The sequence below is a fragment of the Thalassophryne amazonica genome, chromosome 9, assembly GCF_902500255.1.
Source record: "Thalassophryne amazonica chromosome 9, fThaAma1.1, whole genome shotgun sequence".
Lineage (NCBI taxonomy): Eukaryota > Metazoa > Chordata > Actinopteri > Batrachoidiformes > Batrachoididae > Thalassophryne > Thalassophryne amazonica.
This window is the reverse complement of record NC_047111.1, coordinates 57,276,875-57,302,123: the sequence shown is the minus strand read 5'-3', so window position 1 is coordinate 57,302,123 and position 25,249 is coordinate 57,276,875. Positions and strand designations below refer to the sequence as shown.

The 25,249-nt window shown below is 44.1% G+C and overlaps 1 protein-coding gene across 1 annotated transcript in view; it reads left to right on the top strand.

Annotated features, from left to right (window-relative positions):
• Window positions 1-25,249, top strand: part of LOC117517924 (titin-like) — a 167,291-nt gene that overhangs the window by 25,252 nt on the left and 116,790 nt on the right. Inside the window, 6 exon segments of the mRNA XM_034179057.1 lie at window positions 3,871-4,049; window positions 5,236-5,354; window positions 5,495-5,581; window positions 19,155-20,006; window positions 22,420-22,485; window positions 22,603-22,740. Of these exon segments, the coding sequence (XP_034034948.1) occupies window positions 3,871-4,049; window positions 5,236-5,354; window positions 5,495-5,581; window positions 19,155-20,006; window positions 22,420-22,485; window positions 22,603-22,740 (1,441 nt within the window).

The following is a 25,249-nucleotide window of genomic DNA, read 5'->3' as shown; positions in this document are numbered from 1 at the left end:
CCATGTTTTACTTGGCTGCAACAGCTAGATGGTTACTTTTGAGTTTGATAGATTGGTTGTCTGCCTGGGTAGTTGTCATCCAGAACCCAAGGTCTTTCCACAGTGTGTTGGATGACGTGACCCTGGTGTAGGAATCAGGCTAACGTCTTAAGGTAAAGACCACAGTGTTTAATAATCAGAGATATAACTAAAATACTAAAATGCTAAAATACCCTCGGCCGCTCCCCCTCTAGCTGCCACCTTATCGTGGTGGGGGAGTTTGTGTACCCGGATGATCCTAGGAGCTATGTTGTCGTGGGCTTTGTGCACCCTGTAGGGTTTCCCAAGGCAAACAGGTCCTAGGTGACGGGTCAGACTAAGGGCAGTTCATAACCTCCATGACCAGTAAAAGATCAAGGACCGAGATGTTACCCAGTATGGTGGAGCCGGGGCCCCACCCTGGAACCAGGCCTGGGGTTGGGGCTCGCGCACGAGCGCCTGGTGGTCGGGCCTTAGCCCATGGGGCCCGGCCGGGCTCAGCCCGAAAGAGTGACGTGGGCCCACCCTCCTGTGAGTTCACCACCTGCAGAGGGGGCCATGGGGGTCGGGTGCAGAGAGGATTGGGTGGTGGTCGAGGGCGGGTGGCCCGGCGGCCCGGTCCATGCTCACAGCCCCTGGCTGTTGGGACTTGGAATGTCACCTCGCTAGGGGGGAAGGAGCCTGAGCTTGTGCGGGAGGTTGAGAGATACCGACTAGAGATAGTTGGGCTCACCTCCACGCACAGCTTGGGCTCTGGTACCCAACTCCTGGAGAGGAGCTGGACGCTTCATTTTTCTGGCGTCGCCCACGGGGAGAGGCGGAGAGCTGGGGTCGCATTGCTTATTGCTCCCCAGCTCAGTCGCCAAGTGTTGGAGTTCACTCCGGTGAACGAGAGGGTCGCATCCCTACGCCTTCGGGTCGGGGACAGGTCTCTCACCGTTGTCTCGGCCTACGGGCCGAGCAGCAGTGCAGAGTACCCGACCTTCCTGGAGTCCCTGGGAGGGGTACTAGATAGCGCTCCAACTGGGGACTCCATTGTTCTCCTGGGGGAGTTCAACGCTCACGTGGGCGGTGACAGTGAGACCTGGAGGGGGGTGATCGGGAAGCACGGCCTCCCCGATCTGAACCCGAGTGGTGTTCAGTTGTTGGACTTCTGTGCTACTCACAGTTTGTCCATCACGAACACCATGTTCGAGCACAAGGGTGTCCATAAGTGCATGTGGCACCAGGACACCCTGAACCGGAGGTCGATGATCGACTTTGTAGTCGTATCATCTGACCTTCGGCCACGTGTCTTGGACACTCGAGTGAAGAGAGGGGCAGAGCTGTCGACTGATCACCACCTGGTGGTGAGTTGGATCCGCTGGGAGGGTAGGAAGCCGGTCAGACCTGGCAGGCCCAAACGTATCGTGAGGGTCTGCTGGGAACGACTGGCGGAACCCTCTGTCAGCGAGGTCTTCAACTCCCACCTCCGGGAGAGCTTCTCCCAGATCCCGGGGGAGGTTGGAGACATGGAGTCCGAGTGGACCATGTTCTCCACCTCCATTGTTGATGCGGCTGCTCGTAGCTGTGGTCGCAAGGTCTCTGGTGCCTGTCACGGCGGCAATCCCCGAACCCGGTGGTGGACACCGGAAGTAAGGGATGCCGTCAAGCTGAAGAAGGAGTCCTACTTATCTTTGTTGGTAGGTGGGACCCCAGAGGCAGCTGACAGGTACCGGCAGGCCAAGCGTGCCGCAGCCCGTGCGGTCGCAGAGGCAAAAACTCGGGTCTGGGAGGAGTTCGGGGAGGCTATGGAGGAGGACTATCGGTCGGCCTCGAAGAGATTCTGGCAAACCGTCCGACGCCTCAGGAGGCGGAAGCAGCTCTCCACCAGCACTGTTTACGGTGCGGATGGGGAGCTGTTGACCCTGACTGGGGATGTTGTCGGGCGGTGGAAGGAGTACTTCGAGGATCTCCTCAATCCCATCGTCACGTCTTCCGAAGAGGAAGCAGAGACTGGGGACTCAGAGGCGGACTCATCCATTACCCAGGCCGAAGTCACCAAGGTGGTTAGAAAGCTCCTCTGTGGCAAGGCTCCTGGGGTGGATGAAATCCGTCCTGAGTACCTTAAGTCTCTGGATGTTGTGGGGCTGTCTTGGCTGACACGCCTCTGCAACATCGCGTGGCGATCGGGGACAGTGCCTCTGGATGGGCAGACCGGGGTGGTGGTCCCTCTGTTTAAGAAGGGGGACCGGAGGGTGTGTTCCAACTATAGGGGGATCACACTCCTCAGCCTCCCCGGCAAGGTCTATTCCAGAGTACTAGAGAGGAGAATTCGACCGATGGTCGAACCTCGGATTCAGGAGGAGCAGTGTGGTTTTCGTCCTGGTCGCGGTACACTGGACCAGCTCTACACGCTCCATCGGATGCTCGAGGGTTCATGGGAGTTTGCCCAACCAGTCCACATGTGTTTTGTGGATCTGGAGAAGGCGTTCGACCGTGTCCCTCGAGGCACCCTGTGGGGAGTGCTCCGGGAGTATGGGGTCCGGGGTCTTTTGTTAAGGGCTATCCGGTCCCTGTACGACCGCAGCAGGAGCTTGGTTCGCATTGCCGGTAGTAAGTCAAACCTGTTTCCAGTGCACGTTGGCCTCCGCCAGGGCTGCCCTTTGTCACCGGTTCTGTTCATTATTTTTATGGACAGAATTTCTAGGCGCAGCCAGGATGTAGAGGGGGTCTGGTTTGGGAACCACAGAATCTTGTCTCTGCTGTTTGCGGACGATATGGTTCTGTTGGCTTTGTCAAATCAGGACCTTCAGCGTGCACTGGGGCGGTTTGCAGCCGAGTGTGAAGCGTCCGGGATGAAAATCAGCACCTCCAAATCCGAGGCCATGGTTCTTGACCGGAAAAAGGTGCTTTGCCCTCTTCAGGTCGGTGGAGTGTCCTTGCCTCAAGTGGAGGAGTTTAAGTATCTCGGGGTCTTGTTCACGAGTGAGGGACGGATGGAGCGTGAGCTCGAAAGACGGATCGGTGCAGCATCTGCAGTGATGCGGTCGCTGTATCGGACCGTCGTGGTGAAGAGAGAGCTGAGTAGGGGGGCAAAGCTCTCAATTTACCGATCGATCTACGTTCCGATCCTCACCTATGGTCATGAGATTTGGCTCATGACCGAAAGAACGAGATCGCGAGTACAAGCGGCCGAGATGAGTTTCCTCCGCAGGGTGGCTGGGCGCTCCCTTAGAGATAGGGTGAGGAGCTCAGTCACTCGGGACGAGCTCGGAGTCGAGCCGCTGCTCCTCCACGTCGAAAGGAGTCAGTTGAGGTGGCTCGGGCATCTTTTCCGGATGCCCCCTGGACGCCTCGCTGGAGAGGTGTTCCGGGCACGTCCCACTGGGAGGAGGCCCCGGGGAAGACCCAGGAAACGCTGGAGGGACTACATCTCTCGGCTGGCTCAGGAACGCCTTGGGGTTCCCCCGGAGGAGCTGGGGGAGGTGTGTGTGGATCGGGAGGTCTGGTCGGCTTTGCTTGAGCTGCTGCCCCCACGACCTGACTCCGGATAAAGCGGAAGAAAATGGATGGATGGATGGACCCTCGGCCGTATGAGCATGTAATCAATGAAAGAGTGTGTAGAAATAATGTGACCTTTTGACCCCTTAGAATAGGTGAATGTTAGTCATCTTTGAATTTGTCCAAGGTCTGTGTCCCAAGAATGCTCACATGTGAATTTGAAGACCCTGGCAGTAATAGGACTGGACTTATTCTGAGCACAGACAGGTGGACAGACAGATGGGGGGACGCAAAGTCTTCTCAATACCTGATGGCTTTATTTTGGCCTCAGGTAAACATGGTGTACCTTTCCTTGTCATTCTTTTACAGGAGAACAAGGGGCATCGTAAGGTGCTGGCATCAGCAGACATCAACCTGAAGCAGTTCGCTAGTCCCACACACACCCAGACTGACCTGACACTGAAACTGAAGCCATTGTCTGTCAAAGTGGTGGAGGCCACGCTCAAGCTGTCATTGTCCTGCATCTTTATCCGTGAAGGAAAAGCCACGTGAGTTACAGCTTTTTTTTTCTTATTTGTCATCTGTTGCTGTGTCTGTGAATTTGATAATTTTGACAACACAGTAATTGGCCATCCACAGAACAGGCAAAGCGGGCTATTGTTGTTAGCATTTGAAGAACAACAACATGAACAATTTCCATACTAATGGATAAAATTATATCTGATGTTTCAACATATGCGAAGGCATTAAACATTGAAGCTCGGCAAAGACACTTGAGGTTTGATGAGGGACTGAAAAGTCTTCCTGATCCGTACAGCATTCTGAGAAAATCATTTTGCTGTGATGTGACAAAGTCACTAAGCTTAGAATTTGGAAATGCGGTGGTGAGAATCTATAAAAGCATTGAGGCCTAAAGGTATGTATTGATTTGTTTTAATTTATTGGCGCAAACATTGGCTACATGTTTATGCTACAAAAGGTCATGCTAACGAACGGTGCGTGTATTTCATTAAACAGCAAACCACATTACAGATGCTTTTTGAATAATCCCAGGCTTTCAGCATCCATTGCACCCTTGACATTTCCATTGGTACTTCAGTATTATCTGCAGTACAAGTTGTTTAACGTTTTTGCCAGCTACGTCTCTTCTGGCCTTTTTGTCCATGCAGAAGAATCTAGCTGCTTATCAGTTTATCATGCAGACAGGAAGCGAGTGTGAGCACAGGTTGCTTTAATCTTCTCACTTTACAGAAATGTATAACTGTAACATCAGCAGCATAACTGATGACGTCACCCAGTGGACGCATGTACAGTGAACAAAAACTGCTTCTTTGTGTCACATCATATGAAATCACAAGATAGTTTCAAATCACTGATGATTTTAGTGAATGACGCTTCTGTGTTGTGGTTTGTCTATAAAGCATGACAACTTTTACAAGTGCCTTGCTAATGATGGGAAAATACAGGTCTGCCCATCTTTGCCCTGCGCTCTAATTTACACTCAAGTTTGACATTATGTAAATAGCAATATGGGATAAACATACCCCCAATGCATTTGCGGTATGTGCTTTAGTCTGTGCTCCACAGATAATCACGATAGGCCCGAAAAAGTCAGTGACACTATGTGTCAGTGACACCTGAAAATACTGTTAATATTTGCACTCTTTTCTCTCATGTCATCTGTTTATCCTACACTATAGTCCTTGTTTTAAGAGTATTGTGCTTATTATTCAGGGACGAAGACATGCAGAGTCTGGCGAGTCTGATGAGCGTTAAACACACTGATGTCGGCAACATGGCCGACTTCAACGAGAGCGATGAAGAGGAGGACAAGAAGTCTACTGCTGCTATAGGTTTGTAAACCAAGAAAAACGCTTCAGGCTGTGAAATATCCCATACAAATACTGGTGTGAGATTTCTTGCTCTTCCACTCTCTTTCTTATTCCTGTCATTCCTTCCCTTTTTTCTTCCGCTTTTTCTTGCTTGCTCTTAGTTCCACATGTGCTAACACGCCCAAATCGCCCTGCTCCCCCTGTACCTGACAAGGCAAACCCTCCTGGACCCCTTAATCCAGCCCCAGGTAGCTTAATTTTCCATTTTCTAACTTCCTATTTGTCTTGGTTTTTTACTGAGAGAAAAGGCCTGTCTGGGTCCATTGCTCTCTTCCTGTGTTCCCACATTTTTTTAAACATTTGTGTTGTTTACTCTTCCATGGCTTCCTCTTCACACATTATTACAGAGTTCAGCCTGAGTTATTTACATACCACATATTTCTCATCTTGAGACCAAATGCTGTTAGGAGTCATGTGGTGATGTACTTATAGCAACATTATATTGGCATCAGCTGTACAATTCCACACAGACTGGATTTTGTTGGTGCATATTCATAAGCAGAGGTCATTTCAGGTGATTCTGGGATCACCATGAATGAGATTCAACACTTCAGTGAGTGGGTACATTTTGAGCAACACTACTGTAGTTTGTGGAAAAGCACAGCTGCCTACAGGTATTACAGTTATACAACATGATTGTGTACTGCCGCAATGCAACCCCATGTTGCATTGCAGTATGTTGTAACTGTGATATGATCCTGTATTTTTGTCAGTTGGGGTTATATTGTTTGATTTTGAACGTGCTCAAACCTTCTCTGAAGCAGTCAGTGTTGTATTTCATAATAACGGTGTCTTGCAAGGTTTTTTAATGTATATACACACATACATATACATAGATGCTACACATTTGCATTTGTTGACACTGGCCTACATTACGCATGATGCAGTCATCCATCTCATCCATTTTCTAAACCTGGTTATTCCAATTAAGTATTGTGCAACAAATCCTGGCGGTCAGAGGGCAACATAGAGTGAGAAGCAGGGTACACCCTGAAGAGGCCACCAGTCTATTGCAGGGCCATAACACAGTCACCCATCACCAAATACAGTGCCCTCTGAGAGCATTGGAACACTTGATATTTCACACATTTTAATTTACTAGAAGGAGAGAAGGGACTAGAAGGAGAGAGCATATCTCACCCATATTGGCCTCTCTTCATTGGCTTCCTGTTAATTCTAGAATAGAATTTAAAATTCTTCTTCTTACTTATAAGGTTTTGAATAATCAGGTCCCATCTTATCTTAGGGACCTCGTAGTACCATATCACCCCAATAGAGCGCTTCGCTCTCAGACTGCAGGCTTACTTGTAGTTCCTAGGGTTTGTAAGAGTAGAATGGGAGGCAGAGCCTTCAGCTTTCAGGCTCCTCTCCTGTGGAACCAGCTCCCAATTCAGATCAGGGAGACAGACACCCTCTCTACTTTTAAGATTAGGCTTAAAACTTTCCTTTTTGCTAAAGCTTATAGTTAGGGCTGGATCAGGTGACCCTGAACCATCCCTTAGTTATGCTGCTATAGACGTAGACTGCTGGGGGGTTCCCATGATGCACTGTTTCTTTCTCTTTTTGCTCTGTATGCACCACTCTGCATTTAATCATTAGTGATCGATCTCTGCTCCCCTCCACAGCATGTCTTTTTCCTGGTTCTCTCCCTCAGCCCCAACCAGTCCCAGCAGAAGACTGCCCCTCCCTGAGCCTGGTTCTGCTGGAGGTTTCTTCCTGTTAAAAGGGAGTTTTTCCTTCCCACTGTAGCCAAGTGCTTGCTCACAGGGGGTCGTTTTGACCGTTGGGGTTTTACATAATTATTGTATGGCCTTGCCTTACAATATAAAGTGCCTTGGGGCAACTGTTTGTTGTGATTTGGTGCTATATAAAAAATTGATTGATTGATTGATTTGGTTATGCCATTTCAAATACTTTTTTTTAAGAAGACCTGAAAGTTCAGCTAAAATTTGCCAGAAGGTACATCTGTGATGCAAGCCTAGATTTGATGTTTTAGTGAAAGAAAATCCTCCTCTATACCACTTCATCATGAAGCTGTACAACTGGGGATACAAAATGCAAAACATGCACTGTGCACAATTTCTGCAGTCACAGGCAGAGAAGCCTATAACTTCTTCTGTTTGTATTTCCTCATAATTGATATAAATAAAGTCCAAGACATATTCACTGACTTGGAAATCTTCATGTATCCATCCCCTGACTTGTCTGAAGAAAACTGGCAATAAAACTGATTATTTACAGATATTATACCAAAGTGTTCCATTACTTATGCAACCCATCATCTTGGCTTTCATATTTTTAATTAACATATCAAGTTGTAGAGATTTGCTTTCAGTTTAAGGAAAATAATTGTAGAAATTTAATTTTTTTTTTTTTTTTTTTTTTTTTTTTGTATTTTTGTATTTGAAATGGCATAAACAAATTAAAATGTTTGAAATACCAAGTGTTCCAATACTTTTGGAGGGCACAGTATCTCAGTGTTAAAGCCATTTAGATGCATAGCATGATGGATGTCAACATAGACATGTCCTACATCTTGATTCGAGGGGTCACATTGGTCAGCAACTACTTGAACAAATGCAGGTGCACCCTCTGGAAGGACTGGTCTCTGAGTATACCCTGCTTTGCCAATCCTTGCATGAGGTTGTCCATAACACCCTGACTTGGTCGTCGCATCAGTCCACCTTTTGTATGTCCCTTGGCTCTTCTCATTTGTTGCAACAGCCAGACTATGGTAAGGGCAAACATTGCAATATGTAAGCATCTCTTCTGCGGTATGCTTCTTGGATATGAACATGTCATGTGTGACCAAGGTTTCAATGACATACCACCGCTAATGAATGCAAAAAGAGTTAGATTTTAATTGCTGGACATTTGAGAGGTGTCAACATTGTCAAAAGAACAGATATTAGGGCGCATGTATCAAAAGAGCAGTTACTTAGGGAGACAGAAATGAGGAATAGGAATAGCACTTACATTGTGACAAAAAAATCAGCCATGGCATTTTGGCCATGTGGTGCATTTCCAGCATGTTCCAGCGTGTTCCAGCGTGCAAGTGTCTTGTTGTTGAGGACCCTTGTGACTGGAGAAGGCCAATGGGAAGCCCATGCTTGTCACACATTAGTTTATACCAATAGAGTATACACAGGTAGCTCTGTACTATAGGAATTAGAACATCAGTAAATAGGATGGGGTTTGATTTCAGCTGTATACTTCAGGCTGCCTGTCTGTGCCCTTGGACAAGACCATTGGTACCATCCCAGTCCACCCAGCTGTAAATGCATACCAGCCTCGCCTGGAGAAGTAGCATGTGATAGACTATCTTCCCATCTAAGGGGAGTCATCTGATTTCCCTTTTAGTATCCACTGATTAGCACTGGCTGAATGTGCCTTGGGATTTATACAGGTGTTAACGTTTTTAACAGCAGTGAAGGTACATCTTGAACAGTTATCATCTATTGGTTAAGAGATGCAGTGAAGAAAACCATGTAGAAAACTACAGCAAGAGCAGGTACATATGTGAGAAATGGCATATTCAGAGTGAGGTTAATTATGGTGATAGCTTTCAGCAGTGGTGGCCCTGTGTATAGCTTATTAGTATTAGCAAACCTGCTAGAGCCAACCACTAAGAATGAATAATGCTCACGCAGTGTTAGTGACTTAAAACGCAGCCAGTTTAACCCATATGGGGCCTAAAAAATTATATACTGTAAGTTCCAACTGTTAGACACAACTTTTAAAATAATAACAGTCTCAAGACAACTGGTCCATATAGGTACGGTCGGGCCTACTTCCGCGTAGTTACGGCCACCATTTTGGGTCGCCGCTGAAGACAAACTGTACGTGCACTCACAACCATTTGTTGGGAAGGTGTCGTAGCACGGACCCACAACAGGGGGCGCAAAGGAACAGACAATGAATAAGCCAAATAGTAACAATTTAATGTTGTGACAACACACAACTAAACACTCAGAATCTGTAAAGTCATTTAACACCAGGTGACGTGTGGGCAGGCTCGAAGATAGAAGACCCCCTACGAGAGAGGAGCCGTGTCCCATACGGCTTCCACCACCAACGGCCTGAAGAACACCGGAGCCGCCAAGTCCCAAGTCCCCAGGTGGCCTCTGTCTTCGGCTGTCGACCCTGGTACTGCTGGCAGAAAACAAAGACAGGATGGATGAGTGGGAATTCGCACACTCAGTAATCCACAGTCTGCACTCAGTTAGGAGGGAGCACCTCCACCTCCAATCACACACTCGTGCAGCTCCTGCTTAACCACTTATCTGGTTTGGGGTGTGAGGCGAAGCCATCGCTGATCACACCAAACGCCAATCCCACAGATAAGGCAGACACAACAGGATAACGGCTGCAAAAGAAGTTCAGATTATCACTCAACGATTTGAGTCAGCAGAGAAAGTTACCTCTTCGGTAGTTGATTTCTCGGCGAGGAGGTGGAGTTGCAGTCCGGCCTTTATGGTGATAGTGATGATGATGAATGAGTGACAGCTGGTGCGGAGGATGAGTGACAGCTGTCAGTTCTTCTGGGTCTGGCGCCCTCTCTGCTTGGAGCCCGCACTCCAAGCAGGGCGCCTTCTGGTGGTGGTGGGCCAGCAGTACCTCCTCTTCAGCGGCCCACATAACACCATTGTTGATATAGTAATCTTTACTGCTGTTTATTCGCAAAGGCCTGCCGATTTGGTCATGCCAAATGGCGTAGGCACGGTTGGACATCCGGGTCCCTGATGTGCGCGCACATAGCAACACGCATAGTAACCAGCGAGCTGCTGAAAACAAATTGCTGTCGCCCTCATTTCCTACTTGACATCCATCGCGCTCGCATCGTTCAGCCACATTTTTTTCTACTTAATATACACCAGTTTTCACAACAAATGCCACGATCGTGTGCTGCAGTAATAGTGCTTCAAAGGCCGGTGAACGCTACAGCCACAGCCAAAGCAGAAATGTGAAGCGTCTCGACCAGCTACACTCCAGGCCGATGAGGGCGAAGTCAAAGCTTCATTTTGGCTCACCTCCTGCAGCTGCCTCTCTTGGTGAACCTGCTACAGCAGTAACCTCACCCAGAGAGTTCCTGCCTCCAGCTGACCTGAGTAACTCGCCTTGTCCAACATCACATGATTACGTTAACATGAAACAGGTGTCCTAAAAGGAAGAGTTGGAACGCCTGAGAGCAGAGAACTCACAGCTGAAGACAGAATGCGTTCCTGCGAGCCGAGCAGAATGAAGAGAGAAGCAGAATGTGGCGCTTTGGGAGCTTGAAAAAAAAACACACTTTTTGATCTTTTAACTTATCGTGGTTGATACAGCCAACTGCAACACACGATCGTAGCATTCTGTGTGAAAACTGGTGTATATTAAGTAGAAAAAAATGTGGCAGAACGCTGCGAGCGTGATGGACGTCAAGTAGGAAATGAGCGTGACAGCGGTTTGTTTTCAGCAGCTCGCTGGTTACTATGTGCATTGCTATGTGCGCACGCATCAGGGACCTGGATGTCCGACCGTACCTATTGAGCCCTAATGATTGTAGCCAGTCACCCAGGAAGCAATCAGAAGAAACAAGGTTTGTGGCCAACAGAAAGGCTCAGTTGTCCCACTCAGCAATATGTGTAATTTTACTATGAAATCTGTATAGATCTTCAAATGCCATATAATGACTGCACCGTTAGTCACACCTGTGCATCACAGACACAACAACGTTAGCTAGCTGGTACTCACAGCCTGTAGCTGTTAAATGATATCATGTCTTAAAATACGAAAAAAAAAAATGCCACCATTTCCTCCATAATAAAATGCAGCAGTAAATACATTCAATGGCCACTTTATTAAGTACACCTGTTCAATTGCTTGTTCGCACAAATAGCTAATCAGCCAATCACAAGGCAGAAACTCAAAGCATTTAGGCCACTAGATGTGGTGAGGATGACTTTCTGAAGTTCAAACCGAGCATCAGAATGGGGAAGAAAGGGGATTTAAGTGACTTTGAACATGGCATGGTTGGTGATTGCAATGAATGTAGGAATTCCATCATCCACACTCCATAATATAATCAGAAGATTCAGAGAATCTGGAGAACTTTCTACACGTAAGCGGCAAGGCCGAAAACCAACATTGAATGCCCGTGACCTTTGATCCCTCAGGTGGCACTGCATTAAAAACTGACATCATTGTGTAAAGGATCTTACCGCGTGGGCTCAGGAACACTTCAGAAAACCACTGTCATTTATCATGCAAAGCGAAAGCAATACATCAACAACATCCAGAAACGCTGCCTTCTCTGGGCCTGAGCTCATTTGAAATGGACAGACGCAAAGTAAAAAACTGTCCTTTTGATCTGATGAGTCCACATTTCAAATTGTTTTTGGAAATCATGGACGTCGTGTCCTCCGGACAAAAGAGGAGATAAACCATCCAGATTGTTACCAGCGCAAAGTTCAACAGCCAGCATCTGTGATGGTATGGGGGTGTGTTAGTGCCCATGACATGGGCAACTTACACATCTGTGATGGCACCATCAGTGCTGAAAGGTACATCCAGGCTTTGGAGCAACACATGCTTCCATCCAAACAACATCTTTTTCAGGGACATCCCTGCTTATTACAGCAAGACAATGCCAAGCCACATTCTGCACGTGTTACAACAGTATGGCTTCGTAGAAAAGAGTGCTGGTACTAGACTGGCCTGCCTGCAGTCCAGACCTGTCGCCCATTGAAAATGTGTGGCGCATTATGAAGCGCAGAATACGACAACGGAGACCCCGGACTGTTGAACAACTGAAGTCGTACATTAAGCAAGAATGGGAAAGAATTCCACCTACAAAGCTTCAACAATTAGTGTCCTCAGTTCCCAAAGGCTTATTGAGTGTTGTTAGAAGGGAAGTTGATGTAACACAGTGATAAACATACCACTGTCCCAGCTTTTTTGAAATGTGTTGCAGGCATCCATTTCAAAATGAGCAAATATTTGCACAAAAACAATAAAGTTTATCAGTTTGAACATTAAATATCTTGTCTTTGTGGTGTATTCAATTGAATATAGGCTGAAGAGGATTTGCAAATCATTGTATTCTGTTTTTATTTACATTTTATACAATGTTGACTTCATTGGAATCGGGGTTGTACTAGCAAGGTGTACTTTGACAAATGAAAAAGCTGAACCAGTATTTAGTCACTGCATTTACCAAACACAACTACAGCAATGCACCAGCAGTCAATATTAGCTTTATAAACAAAGCTTGGTGAACAATTCTGACAAGATCCACAAGGTCATATGGAAACAAGCCAACTTCTGATTTGAATCTGACAAGCTGCGACAGAGCATCTGCACCCAGCGGCAAAAGTCATGGTACAAAAGTGACAAGCCACACAGCCAAGCCGTGAAAATGTAAAAGTGGACCATGTCAGGTGAGTTTCAGTTTATGACATGTTTGTGTCAGCTACAGCAGTCAGACAGTCAGAAATGCATGTTGTATCTTGGACCATGCTGTCCACAGAGGTGTATATGATTGGATGCTGAGTCAGCAGACCTCGTAGCTGAGAAGAATTAATGGAGCTGATGATTGCTAAACACAAAGGGAGCAGCTGATGCAGATTAATCAATGAACAACAACTTCAGCACTCTGAGTAAACAAATATAGAAGTGTCTTTTTTTAAATTTCATAAGTTCTGAATGTTTGAATTGGACTTAGCTTCTGTCTTTTTTGTAGGGTTTTTTGGCATTCTGACAACACAAGAGTCAAGCACTTCAGCTCAGTTTTCACCCTATCTGCTGGGTGTCCAAAGACGAACAGGCGGTGCTGATTGGAACCAGACCATCAACCAGCCTACACAATGTGCACAATCCAGTGGCCATATTCCTGAGGCAGAGTCTGAAAAACGGTCTCCCCAGCAAGTCATCAATGTACAAAAGACAGGAAAGGAGAGCGAGGAAATGGTTTTAACAACAGTCCAAAAAATATATGATGTGTTGGTCTCAGATCACACAAATGTAGCAAATGCAATTATGGATGGAAGCACCGCCATTGTAAATGCTCTCGATAGACTAACATCCTCCATTACCGCTCTGCAAAAGAAGGAATCAGGGCAACCAAAGACAAAATCAAACCCTAAATTTCATCATCTGTGGGGGAAAAAAAGCAAATGACAACTATAATTTATTAAACTATAAGTTTAATAAATTGAAATTGAATTGACAGCTGAAACAGTTTGATGGTTTTTTTCAGCTTTTTTATTTATTTCTATGACTTTTTTATTTGATATCATTATTAAAAGAAATTTGAATTAACCAACAGAAATACGAGTGGTACCAAAGAACAAATGTTTTGCCAGTAGGTGGCAATGTAGGTGTATTTCATAGCCAGTATATCAAAGTTCATTCCTGGAAGCTCCAACAGGACATCATATCATTTAGAAGGAATAGAAAGCTTTTCTTTGTTTTTAGTGACTGAAAAGTTGAGTAACATGTGAAAAATGGCCTTTATATTTGGAAGAGAATAAGAAAATAAAGGGATTTTGAGGAATAGTGCTTTTATTTTCAATTTCTTAATCAAACACATTTCTAACAATCTTTCACTAATCACACAATCTATCACTAGTTCTTTTACAATTTGGGTACAACACCACAATGATCCACATGATCACAGTCAAATTATAGTGTTTTGCAGTTTGCAGCTGTAATTCCACGCATGTGTGGTTGTGTAATGCAGGTGATTCCTTGTTTGGATGAGGCAACACAATTTCAGAATACCAAATTCCTTCCCATTGCTGCTCCTCATTAATCGATGCACACAGTTGTACCACCTGTTTGCCTCTTATGTCTCAGAGGCTGCAGTTTTAAACAATAATCAGAATCACTGGTGGAAACAGTTGTTTATACTATTTTATTTTATTGTATTTTGACAAAAGATGTGTTTATGGCATACAGGAAAATTTAGTTATTAAAAAAATACCCACTCAACAACTGTTAATGTTTGACTTTAGAAAAATATCAGTGAAATCTGCAGGATGAGTGAATCATGGCAAGAGCACATACACATTGGCAGATTGATCAATGAACTTGTAATGGTGAGTACAAAGGTGTGATTCCAGCACAGAGAACAGACCAAATGATTAAGTCCAAAGTTTTTTATTGTGTAACCAGGGGCAAGCCAAAGTTATTAGCAGGAGATCAATCATTGTGACAAAGGTGTCCCTTATGACTTAAGGAACACAGGCGATCAGTCCAACACAGGTGACAGCAGAGGATCCACTAAAGGGAAAAAGATTCCATAACTTAGAGTTTTTTTTTTTACTAAATGATCAGTCCAAAACAGCAAGACAAAATCAGGAATATGGGACAGCAGCAGAGATCTGTAATAGGAGAGCAGTAATGTGGAACAAAATGGGGCAATGTAGCAAAGATGGTCACAGAAGAAGATGCTAATCTATGACAGAGAACCATTGGGAACAGCTGTGACAGTTAGTTAATTTAGCAGATGAACTTGTTAAGAAGTGATATTAAATATCCGTTTTACCGGCTCCACTAACACGACGCCAGTAAAATGGATATTTGCGACCGTTTAACAGCATGAACGTCCGCAACTCATCAGACACAAGGGGGTAATTCCCTTTCTAATCCAATTCCATTGTTTGCACAGTTTATTTTTCTTTAGATAATTCAGTCTTACTGTCGAGGCAGCGTCACTCCAACAGGAGTCAGGGTGCGGAGTAATCCATCAAATGTGAAAATCCATCAAATGTGAAACGGTAATTTGATATCATCATCAGAATCCACATCAATACTTTGGTATGGTAGCGTAAATTCACCCATTTCGGCATCGTCATCGGTACGCGACTTTCACTTGCTCTCAGCCAACAGCGCCATTATGACATCTGTGTAGCAGCGCACGTGGCGGGTCAGGGCGCAGAATAATACATCCAAATGTGAAACGGTCAAATATTTTGCCACCGTTAGCCCGATATTATACGGTCTGAAATCTCACACGTTAAACTAATCAGATTTGCGGAAAAAATGTAATTGGATTAGAATTAGGGAATAACACTGTTATGTCTGATGATTTGCAGACGTTAATGCTGGATTTTACGGTCGCAAATTGAGTTTGGTAAAAAGGAGTTTTACCAATGCGGAACCGGTAAAACAGATATTTGCGACCATAATCCAGCAATAATGTCCACAAATCATCAGACACAAGGGGGTTATTCCCATTCTAATCTTAGGCCATTGTTTGCACGGTTTATTGTTCTGTAGGTAATTCGGTCAGTGAAGCTAAGGGCCCCTTCACACATAGTATGAATGTGGTTGAATTGCGCATGAAGTGCGCATGAAGCAGGAATCGTATGCAATACATCTAAAAACGTAGCTGCCTCCAACGCCTCGTACACCTGTTGCTACAACTATTTGCGCACAACAGGGGCTGAAAGACAGAGTGTGCGCTGTCAGAACCCATCGAACCATCTCATGGCAGGTGTAGGCCAAATTCCAGGTGACACGCACACACAACTAACACCGCTTGTTTGGCACTTAGAAAATGTGTGGCCATTCACACTATTAACATGACAACAGTCAGTAGACAATCACTTTTTGCTGGCAGTGAAATTTGTCTAAGTGCCCCCATGACTGTGAAGTTGCTGAGTGCACATGTGAAGTGCCAGAGTGTCGGCTCCCCCTACAACAAATGTGTGTGTTTCACGTGCTAAACCCCCCCGCAGGCGAGGCACCTCTCATCTGATCACAGAGTGACATCTTGGTTTGTGTGCTGACAGGACAGGGGGCGTGGCTGGCTGCCAACAGCTGTTGAGACATCTCTGCTTCTGGATGTCACAGTTGCAGAACACGTGCCGTGTTTTGATGGACGCACATGTGTGCTTGCTGTCACAACGTGGAAATACATAAAAACATATATCGCTTTTGCAACGGGGTGGAGAAATGGACCGCCAGTTCAAGTGGACACGCAGCAGGCGATCTAAACGTCACGTTTGTCTGACAGGACACGTGTGTCGGGCCATGAGGGCTGTGAGCGGTGCACCGTGGGACAAGCCAACAGTGCGACAAATACGCCACTTTCATTCACGTATCAGCAGAAAATACGCTGTAACAAATACAGTTTGGTCAGTTATCACAGCTCTTTTTAAAAAAAAAATACGTTTATCTCTTTGTTGATTTTAGCCATTTCACACTCTTGTTAAAAGACAGTGATTGTAGTGCAGTGGTAAAGTTTCCGTCTGGTAATCAGAGCGTATGGGTTCGAATCCCGTGTGTGGCATTTATTTTTTAATTAACCAGGGTTATGTAACCATGGGGTTCTGTATTGCCTCCCCTTTTATTCATTATTTATATCATCCATCCATCCATTTTCTTCCGCTTTATCTGAGGTCGGGTCGTGGGGGCAGCAGCTCAAGCAAAACTGCTCAGACCTCCCGATCTACACACACTTCCCCCAGCTCCTCCAGGGGAACCCTGAGGTGTTCCCAAGCCAGCTGCGAGATGTAGTCCCTCCAGCGTGTCCTGGGTCTTCCCTGGAGCCTCCTCCCGATGGGACGTGCCCGGAACACCTCTCCAGGGAGGCGTCCATGGGGCATCCGAAAAATATGTCCGAGCCATCTCAGCTGGCTCCTTTCAACGTGGAGGAGCAGCGGCTCAACTCCGAGCTCTTCCCAAGTGACCGAGCTCCTCACCCTATCTCTAAGGGAGCGCCCAGCCACCCTGCGGAGGAAACTCATCTCGGCCGCTTGTACTCGCGATCTTGTTCTTTCGGTCATGAGCCAAATCTCATGACCATAGGTGAGGGTCGGAACGTAGATCGATTGGTAAATCAAGAGCTTTGCCCCCCTGCTCAGCTCTCTCTTCACCATGACGGTCCAATACAGCGACCGCATCACTGCAGATGCTGCACCGATCTGTCCGCCGCTTTTATGCTCCATCCATCCCTCTCTCATGAGCAAGACCCTGGGATACTTAAACTCCTCCACTTGAGGCAAGGACACTCCACCGACCTGAAGAGGGCAAAGCACTTTTTTCCGGTCGAGAACCATGGCCTTGGATTTGGAGGTGCTGATTTCCATCCCGGATGCTTCACATTCAGCTGCAAACCGCTCCAGTGCATTCTGAAGGTCCTGATTTGATGAAGCCAACAGAACCACATCGTCCGCAAACAGCAGAGATGAGATTCTGTGTTTGCTGTTTGCTGTTTGTTTGCTGTTTATTTATATCAACCCAGTAATATTCACTAATTATACAGCTGATTTTTGTTTTATTTTCCTCCCCATCAGCTGTGTGATGTGGTGCAGCTACTCCCACTGTGTTCCTGCTCACATGACCCTGTCACGTGCACGACACCGTCGCACTGGAATCGTGCACACCTGCCCGTCGGCTCGATGTATTCGTGGTTCGCTCATACGAGCTGTTCCTCCGTGAGTCACCCTGATTTGTACTTATTCGTACTATGTGTGAAGTGGCCCTTAGCCATAGCAACAGCGTCTTCATGCCAACCTGGAAATTCTGTGAGCAGACCCACGGATTTCTCCATCTGGCCAACTGCATTGAGTAATTCTGAATCAGAATCCATATCAGTACTTTCGTGTGATAGATTAAATTCACTTATTTCGGCATCGTCGTCGCTGCACTAGTTTCTCTTGCTCTCAGCTGACAGGGCCATTATTGACATCTGTGTAGCAACGCAGTCAGGGAGCAGAGTAATACATCAAATGTGAAACAGTCGAATATTTTACCACCATCAGCGTGATATTTTATGGTCTGAAATCTCACACGATTAACCAATCAAATTTGCGGAACAAATGTAATTGGATTAGAATGGCTTTTTATGGAGCCATAGACTAATAAAGCCCATGGACCAAGGGCCACTTTAATTCACTGATGCACATATGACACTGTCACATGGCTTAAAAAAAATCAGGAACATTTCCTCAGTTTTTCTAATCACCTTTTCCCATCTGGTTAATACTAATCGGTGTGTGTCTTATTACACAATAACACTAAATATGCACAGACAAAGCCTCCCAACAGGAAACCTAATATGATGATGTCATAAACACAGTTTGAAGACAAACGATACCACATTTTGAGTTAAAATCACAATTTTGGTGTTGGATTCTTGATATCTTCTCTTCTTTTTTACAATGTTAAAGAAAGACATTAAAATGTGAAAATGTAATGATATATTCAATAGATTTTAAAAGGGTAAAAATGTGAATAGAAAAGCATTATTCTGTAAGTGAAATACCAGTGTAATTAAATGATTTCATTACAGTATTATTACGCTTATAGTATAATACTTCTCTATTTAAAATTTTTGCTTTCTGAAAATTGAATAAGTGCCATTACATTTTGTGATTTTTAATGTCCTAATAGTAGCAGCCAGAGTTCTGTATTTTGTTTGTGGTGTCACTTAGACGAGAAACTAATATAATTAACAAATGAGCCACATATGAGCAAAATAATGTGAACTGAAAAATATGGAGTAAAATAATTTATTTAAAAACCCTCTATAACTTTTTGTACTTTCTGTAACTATACAAGTTAATATACTTCGGTAAATGTACGTAGAACGTCTGCAAGGAAAAGGTTATAGAGCATTTTTAAAGTGTGTTAAATTTCACTCCAAATTTCGTTCATTGTACATGGAATCTATATTCATTTTCATTCTCATTTAATTAATGTGTCCTTTTTTATCATTGTCCATTTCTGCTCAAACCTACTGTCACCCATCCATCATTCCATCTGTTCATCGAGCATGTGGACGAGAGGGTGGAAAACGAGGGTCTGGTCCTCCTAGTCCTGCCATCCTAACCCGCCCTCCTCTACCTATTGCACCTCGTCCCTCTCCGCGTCGTTGCCGACACACCTTTTCTACCATGCCCAACCAAACAGAAACTCATCCTTCACCTGTCCCGTCCCCTCAGCCCTCTCCCCGCTTAAAGCATAAAAAGTCACAGTCTGAGGCTTGTGCTTCAGTCAATCCACCTCCGTCACCCAAGAGCACTTGTGCCACTTCTTCTACACCTCCTTCATTAGTCCAGACTTTATCTTCTGTGATGACTGCGTCTGATATGGGCCCTGATAATCCTCCAGTACCTGAATCCACCAAGACGCCCATATCTACACCTTCCTCTAACAACACCTCTGTGTCTCCATGTGCGACGGTTTCTTCAGCTCAATCATCCAACACCTCTGTAATGCTGTTTACTTTCCCAGTTGCCTCATTGCAACCTTCTTCATCAGGACCCTCCATTCCCCATGACTCTGTCCCATCCAGGTGCTATGAGCCTACATCAGATCCAATTTCTAAGCCCCCCACCTTCTCAAAAACAAACAAAACCACAATATCTCCCACACTTCCCTCTCCTGTGTTGCCATCATCTGAGACTTTACAATTGCTAAACCCCACGGCTTCCCAAAAGGAAGTGTCCACTGGGCCAGCTATTAACCATAAATCCCTCTCCACCGCCTCCCAGCATCTTTCTTCCAAAAGTCCTCCTACATCTACCCCCTCCTTTGAGATCCCATCCACACTACCTCCTCTCACCCGGACCCTGTCTCAGCCTCCCTCTCTGCCCAGAATCTTCCAGTCAGGCTCAGGAAAAGGTATAAACTGGCTGACTGGCAAACAAGCATGTTGCATGAACGGACTTCTTGGGCTGTTCCTTTAAGACCAATGGCATGGTTTAAAGTGCACAGTGGAAGTACATTGAGGGCATGTTCAACTCCACTTTGGTGTTTACATCACACATAATCTGCATGCAAAGTAAGGTGCAAAGCACGAAGGACTTGTATGTAGTCTCTGAAATAACTATGGGCGAGTTTTCGGCATAACATGAATTAACCCAATTTCTCATTGCCTTTAAGAACCAGGTGCATTGGAACCTGGTGCATTGCTATTTAGATGGAAAACTCAAGTGAGAGGTTTTTTGATGAGGAAAGCTTTAAAATGTGCGAGGAACTGCTTACAGGAGGAGCCTTCAAAACTACCTACGATAAAGTAGTTTTTGCTTTATTTTTTCGTTGAGTTATTTATTTATTATTACAATGACAATGTAGATAATATACAATAAGATTATAATAAATGGATAGCACAGGAAGATGCAGGAACATATTTCCATTGTGTCCACAGTGAAATATAAGGTGAAGTTCTGTATTTTATCATTTGGGTTTATTTTCAAAGATTCATGATTCAAACAACTTTATTGATCCCTAAAAGGCCAATTCATCTTCACACCCAATTACCTCAAACAAAAATAGAGCAATTAATCCACAATTATTACTAGTTGAATGGTACACATCAGAATTAAAACAACTGCACATATACATTTGATTTGTTAATTTATGCTAAACTTTGAAATTCCAAATTGAGGAAATGAGTGTGTGGGGGCAGCAGCAGCAATTCCGCTGCATGGCCGAACTGGGGGGAGTGGCAGAGTGGAGGCTGGGGTGAGGGGGGGTGGGGACAGAAACACAAGGGGGAGTAGGGGTGGGGGGCGGTGTTCATATCAGTCTCTGTTTGTGTATGCGTAGAGTCTGGAGTGGCCTTGACAACAACCGCAGAGTGCAGGCGAGGGCAAACTGAAGAGGGAGCCAGATGCTTCACCAAGGCCGTTAAAATCCTTCTGGAGGAAAACAAACGGGGCAGTTTGGCCTTTGGTAGCTGATAAGGCTGCCATGTTTGGGTTAGGCAGAGAAGCACAGAGTTCCAATACGGCCTCTCTTTAACTGTCCAGATCCAATTGTGAATATTCACTGTTCTCCACCATCAATTCCTTTGCAGGGCAGACATTTGCTCCAAGATGATTTACAATTTGCATTTAAGCTCAAGAGTTAACACAGTCTGAGATTGTACCGCCTTGCCCACCTCATTAATCATGACGGACAGGTGTGGGGTTGTGGTTTTGGTAGCAGCCATCTTGCCAATTTTCCGGTAGTCAGGGCAGTGCCTAATCCAAGCAGCAAAAGCCCTTCTGCCATAAAAGCAAATAAGAATAAATCCTTAACGTCTTCCATGGGGAATGGTGCCAAGCACGGGATGTGCCACTTCTCCCAGGCGTCAAAAACATAGCCTGCAGGATAGGTTCCATCTGGGCAAGCAGGGTCAACCAGCCCTGATTTCCTTGTTAAAAAGATGGTGTCGCTAGCGTTGAGAGACCAGATGATCACTTCCATGGTTATTCCAAATATAGTTTGGAGAATTCACAGGCTGGTGAAGTTGGGACTTTTGAAGGTTGGGGCAGAGATAGAGAAACACAGAAAGCGAGGAGAGAGGAGGCGATGCGACCGTCCTCCCTGGAGTCCCAGCATTTTTATTTTTAATTTTTGATTCCAATTTGTTCTGTTGTAGTTTAAGGCACATCTCTGTAGAGTGTACACATATTGTTACATATATGGTACATATTTCAGTATTGCACCATATAATTGGGGAAATTCTTCGCTCAACTTGCGACAAGGTTTTTGGGTGTCTATGGCTTAATCACTTTCTGCTTCCTTGTGGTAAGTGCACCAAGACTGCACTTGATCACACCTCATCTGTGCACAGATAAGGCCAAGCAGACTTACTATTTAAAGAATGTGCAAAGGGCAAGAAAATGACAACTGTGTCAGTTGTAAACTAACAATGACACTTGTGCAGCGCTGTGTGGGTGTAAGATAGGGCCCTTTATGTGTAATGGTGGAGTTTCACTTTGTTCTTATATAATTTGGGTTCACGCCTGGTACAGTAGCAGTACAAATACAGTTACAGTTACAAAAGGGAGAAGCCAAAGAGATATGGTTATTGGTTGAATTCTGACTTCAGTCGTCATTTTAAGTGTATCAATGTGTTTACCACATTTTTGGGCTGCTAACTAATGCCAAGTGGGTTAATGCTGGTTTGTTAGTCCTTGTCACTGCTCTGAGGCTGCTGTGTTTGTTTAATTATTTTGTTTCCTTTTCACTTTTACCTTAATGCTCACACTTTTTTAATTCCTTGTGTTTCTTGCTATTCTTTCCTCCTCTCCTTAAACATTTTCAGTTCCTGTTTCATATCAGCGGCACACCCCCGAGGTTCAGTCTGCTGATGAGCCAACATCAGTCACTGGTCTGTCTCTGTGTTGATTTAGTGTTATTACTGCTCATCATGTCTAACATTTCTGTCTTATTTCAAACATTTTCTCTCTTCTTGTCTTTTCTTCTTTTGTTATAATGTGTCTCCTAGTCCATTCTCATATATTCAGACCTCAGATTGTCAAGTCAATTGCCCGGCCCTCTTCTCCCTCTCCCTTTTCCTCTGATGCCCCTCTCTTGGTTTCAACACTACCACTCCCAAAATCAGCCCATTCTAGCACTAAATCAGGTAATTTTAATTATAGTATCATCCCAGCTTTTGTTGTCTTATCGTCTTCTTTCAACCCATTTGCAAAACATTTATCTTTTATTATGACTACCTCAATTTTGTTTATTGAAATTTAGCCTTTCGCTGTTTAATAGAGCGATATTAGCTATGTATGGTCATGGAGCTCCCATGATGCAAGCTGCATTGCTGCAGTGTTGTCTGCTGCACTCGGCACATGATATCATTTGCACCCATTTTTGTTCTTTATTTCCACTGTTCTTTATTTTTCTCTGTTGATTGATTTCATTTAATTTATTTGATATTTAGGACTTAAAAGAGTACCATATTGTTAATAAAAACAATAAAATACTGGCACAGGAAATAAAACCTGATGACAACACAAGAAAGTCAAAATACCTTTTTGCATTGTAGTCTAATAATAATAATAAACTATAAAAATCTAAAATATTACAACTGTAAAATTAACACCACTAAGAGAATAAACAAGAAACATACAAGTTAAAAATATAAGCATGCATTTGTTTCAGACAACACCAAATTAGAATAGATAAAACTTTAAACTCTCTTTTTAAACATTGAAGTTGGTATTATTATAATCCCTGAGGTCCACAGGTAAACTGTTCTGCAGATTAGCACCAGCAATTGCAAATGTATTTTTTCCTGAATTCCATGCTGTGAATGAATAGAGAAGAACTTGCTGTTGTGTAATAATCACAATGAGGAGAGAAAGCATAAACTGGTTAGACATATAGATAGGAGCTCTACCAGCAAGCACTCTATGTTTGTAACTAAGTTTAAGGTGTTTGACTCTTATCTATTGCGAGCCACCCTGTCTTTTTGGAGTGATCAGTGTGCTCCAGAGGGTAGACGCAACACAAAACGAATTACTTTGTTCTGAGACGGCTCTAATTTTGACTATGTTTACAAAGACCAGAATACCAGAATAAGCAGGTGTAATCCTGCAACTTTACATGTGAGTGCTGATACTAGTGTCGGTTTACTCTAATAACTGAAAAATCGAATCTGTCTATGCAAAAATCATAGCCTAGTTAGGACTTTTCTCAAAATCTTAGCAGCCATGGTTTCATCAAGTTCACCATCCAGATACTTTACAATGTTCTTCCTTTGAAAGGGCACACTATTACAACTTATTTTAGTGTAGAATTTGTTTTGATCTTGCATTTCACCCCAGACAAAACAGATTCAGTTTTCCCAAGATATAATGACAGTGGATTATCAACTAATCAATTGCTGATGGATGCAATTTCATTGCTAAGTATGGTGTCAAGTTCGAATAAATGCTTACCAGGAACTAACTGCATTATCAGCATGTAACAGTGGCTTACATTTAACATCCATTTCCATGTCATTAACATATATCAGAAACAATGAAGAGCCCAGGAGGGACCCTTGTGGTATTCCACAGGTAATGGGTCTAAAAACAAACATAGGACCAGAAATAACAATCAGTTGTTTTCTTTGACATATAATGGCTGAATCATTTTATTGGGACATCACTCAAGCCCATGGCTTCCAGTTTAAAGAGAAGAATATTGTGGCCAGCCATATCAAATGCTTTCTGTCTAACAAAATCATCCCAACATAATTTCCTTCATGAAATTCACCATTAATAAAATCCATTAAATATGTAAGACATATCAGTAGAATAAGACTTTCTAAAGACTGAAACTGATACACTACATTCAATCCAACAAGATAATCATATAAGTTGATCATATACAATCCTTTCAAAGAGTTTAGCCAAATCATTCCATATAGAAACTGGTCTTTATTTGCTGACATCAGTTTTGCTGTTTTTCTTTTACAAAGGAACAACTCTGGCATATTTGAGTTCATTAGGTAAAATACCTTGACTGAGAGACAAGTTGATGATGTGACTTAACCTCTACAATATCCTTAACAAACCTAATCGAAATGTTGTCTAGTGTAGTGGCTGTACCTGGATTAACAGCTTTTAACAAGTTCTTTATCCGTAACCTGAACTAAAAACTGTCAGGTATTGAGGCCAAATAAGGCCAATTTTATTTACACACCTGTGCCAGAGTTCTCTTCACTCACCTGTCTTCAGTTCATTCATTCAGCTCCTGAACTATAATGTATAACTGTCCTCAGTGTGATTTTTAATATACCTATTAAAAACTGGCTGTTGAGAACACGAGCAGCATGGTGGCTTAGTGATTAGCACTGTTGCCTCACAGGAAGAAGGTTGGGGGATCACCCCTCCCCCGGGGCTTATCTTTGTGGTGTTTGCATGTTCTCCCCATGTTTGTGTGGGTTTATTTATTTTATTTTATTTATTTATTTATTTTTATGAAATGCAAAAAAAATCTGATGCATGATTATTTTCTTTTCCTGCCCAATGATGTTTCCCACTCTTTATTCCCTCCCACATTCCACAAGTCATCCATTATTGCTGGAAGCGGAGAGGTGCCTAAGATTTTTGTACAGCACTGTAAATAATATGTCTTGTATGACTTTCAGCATCATT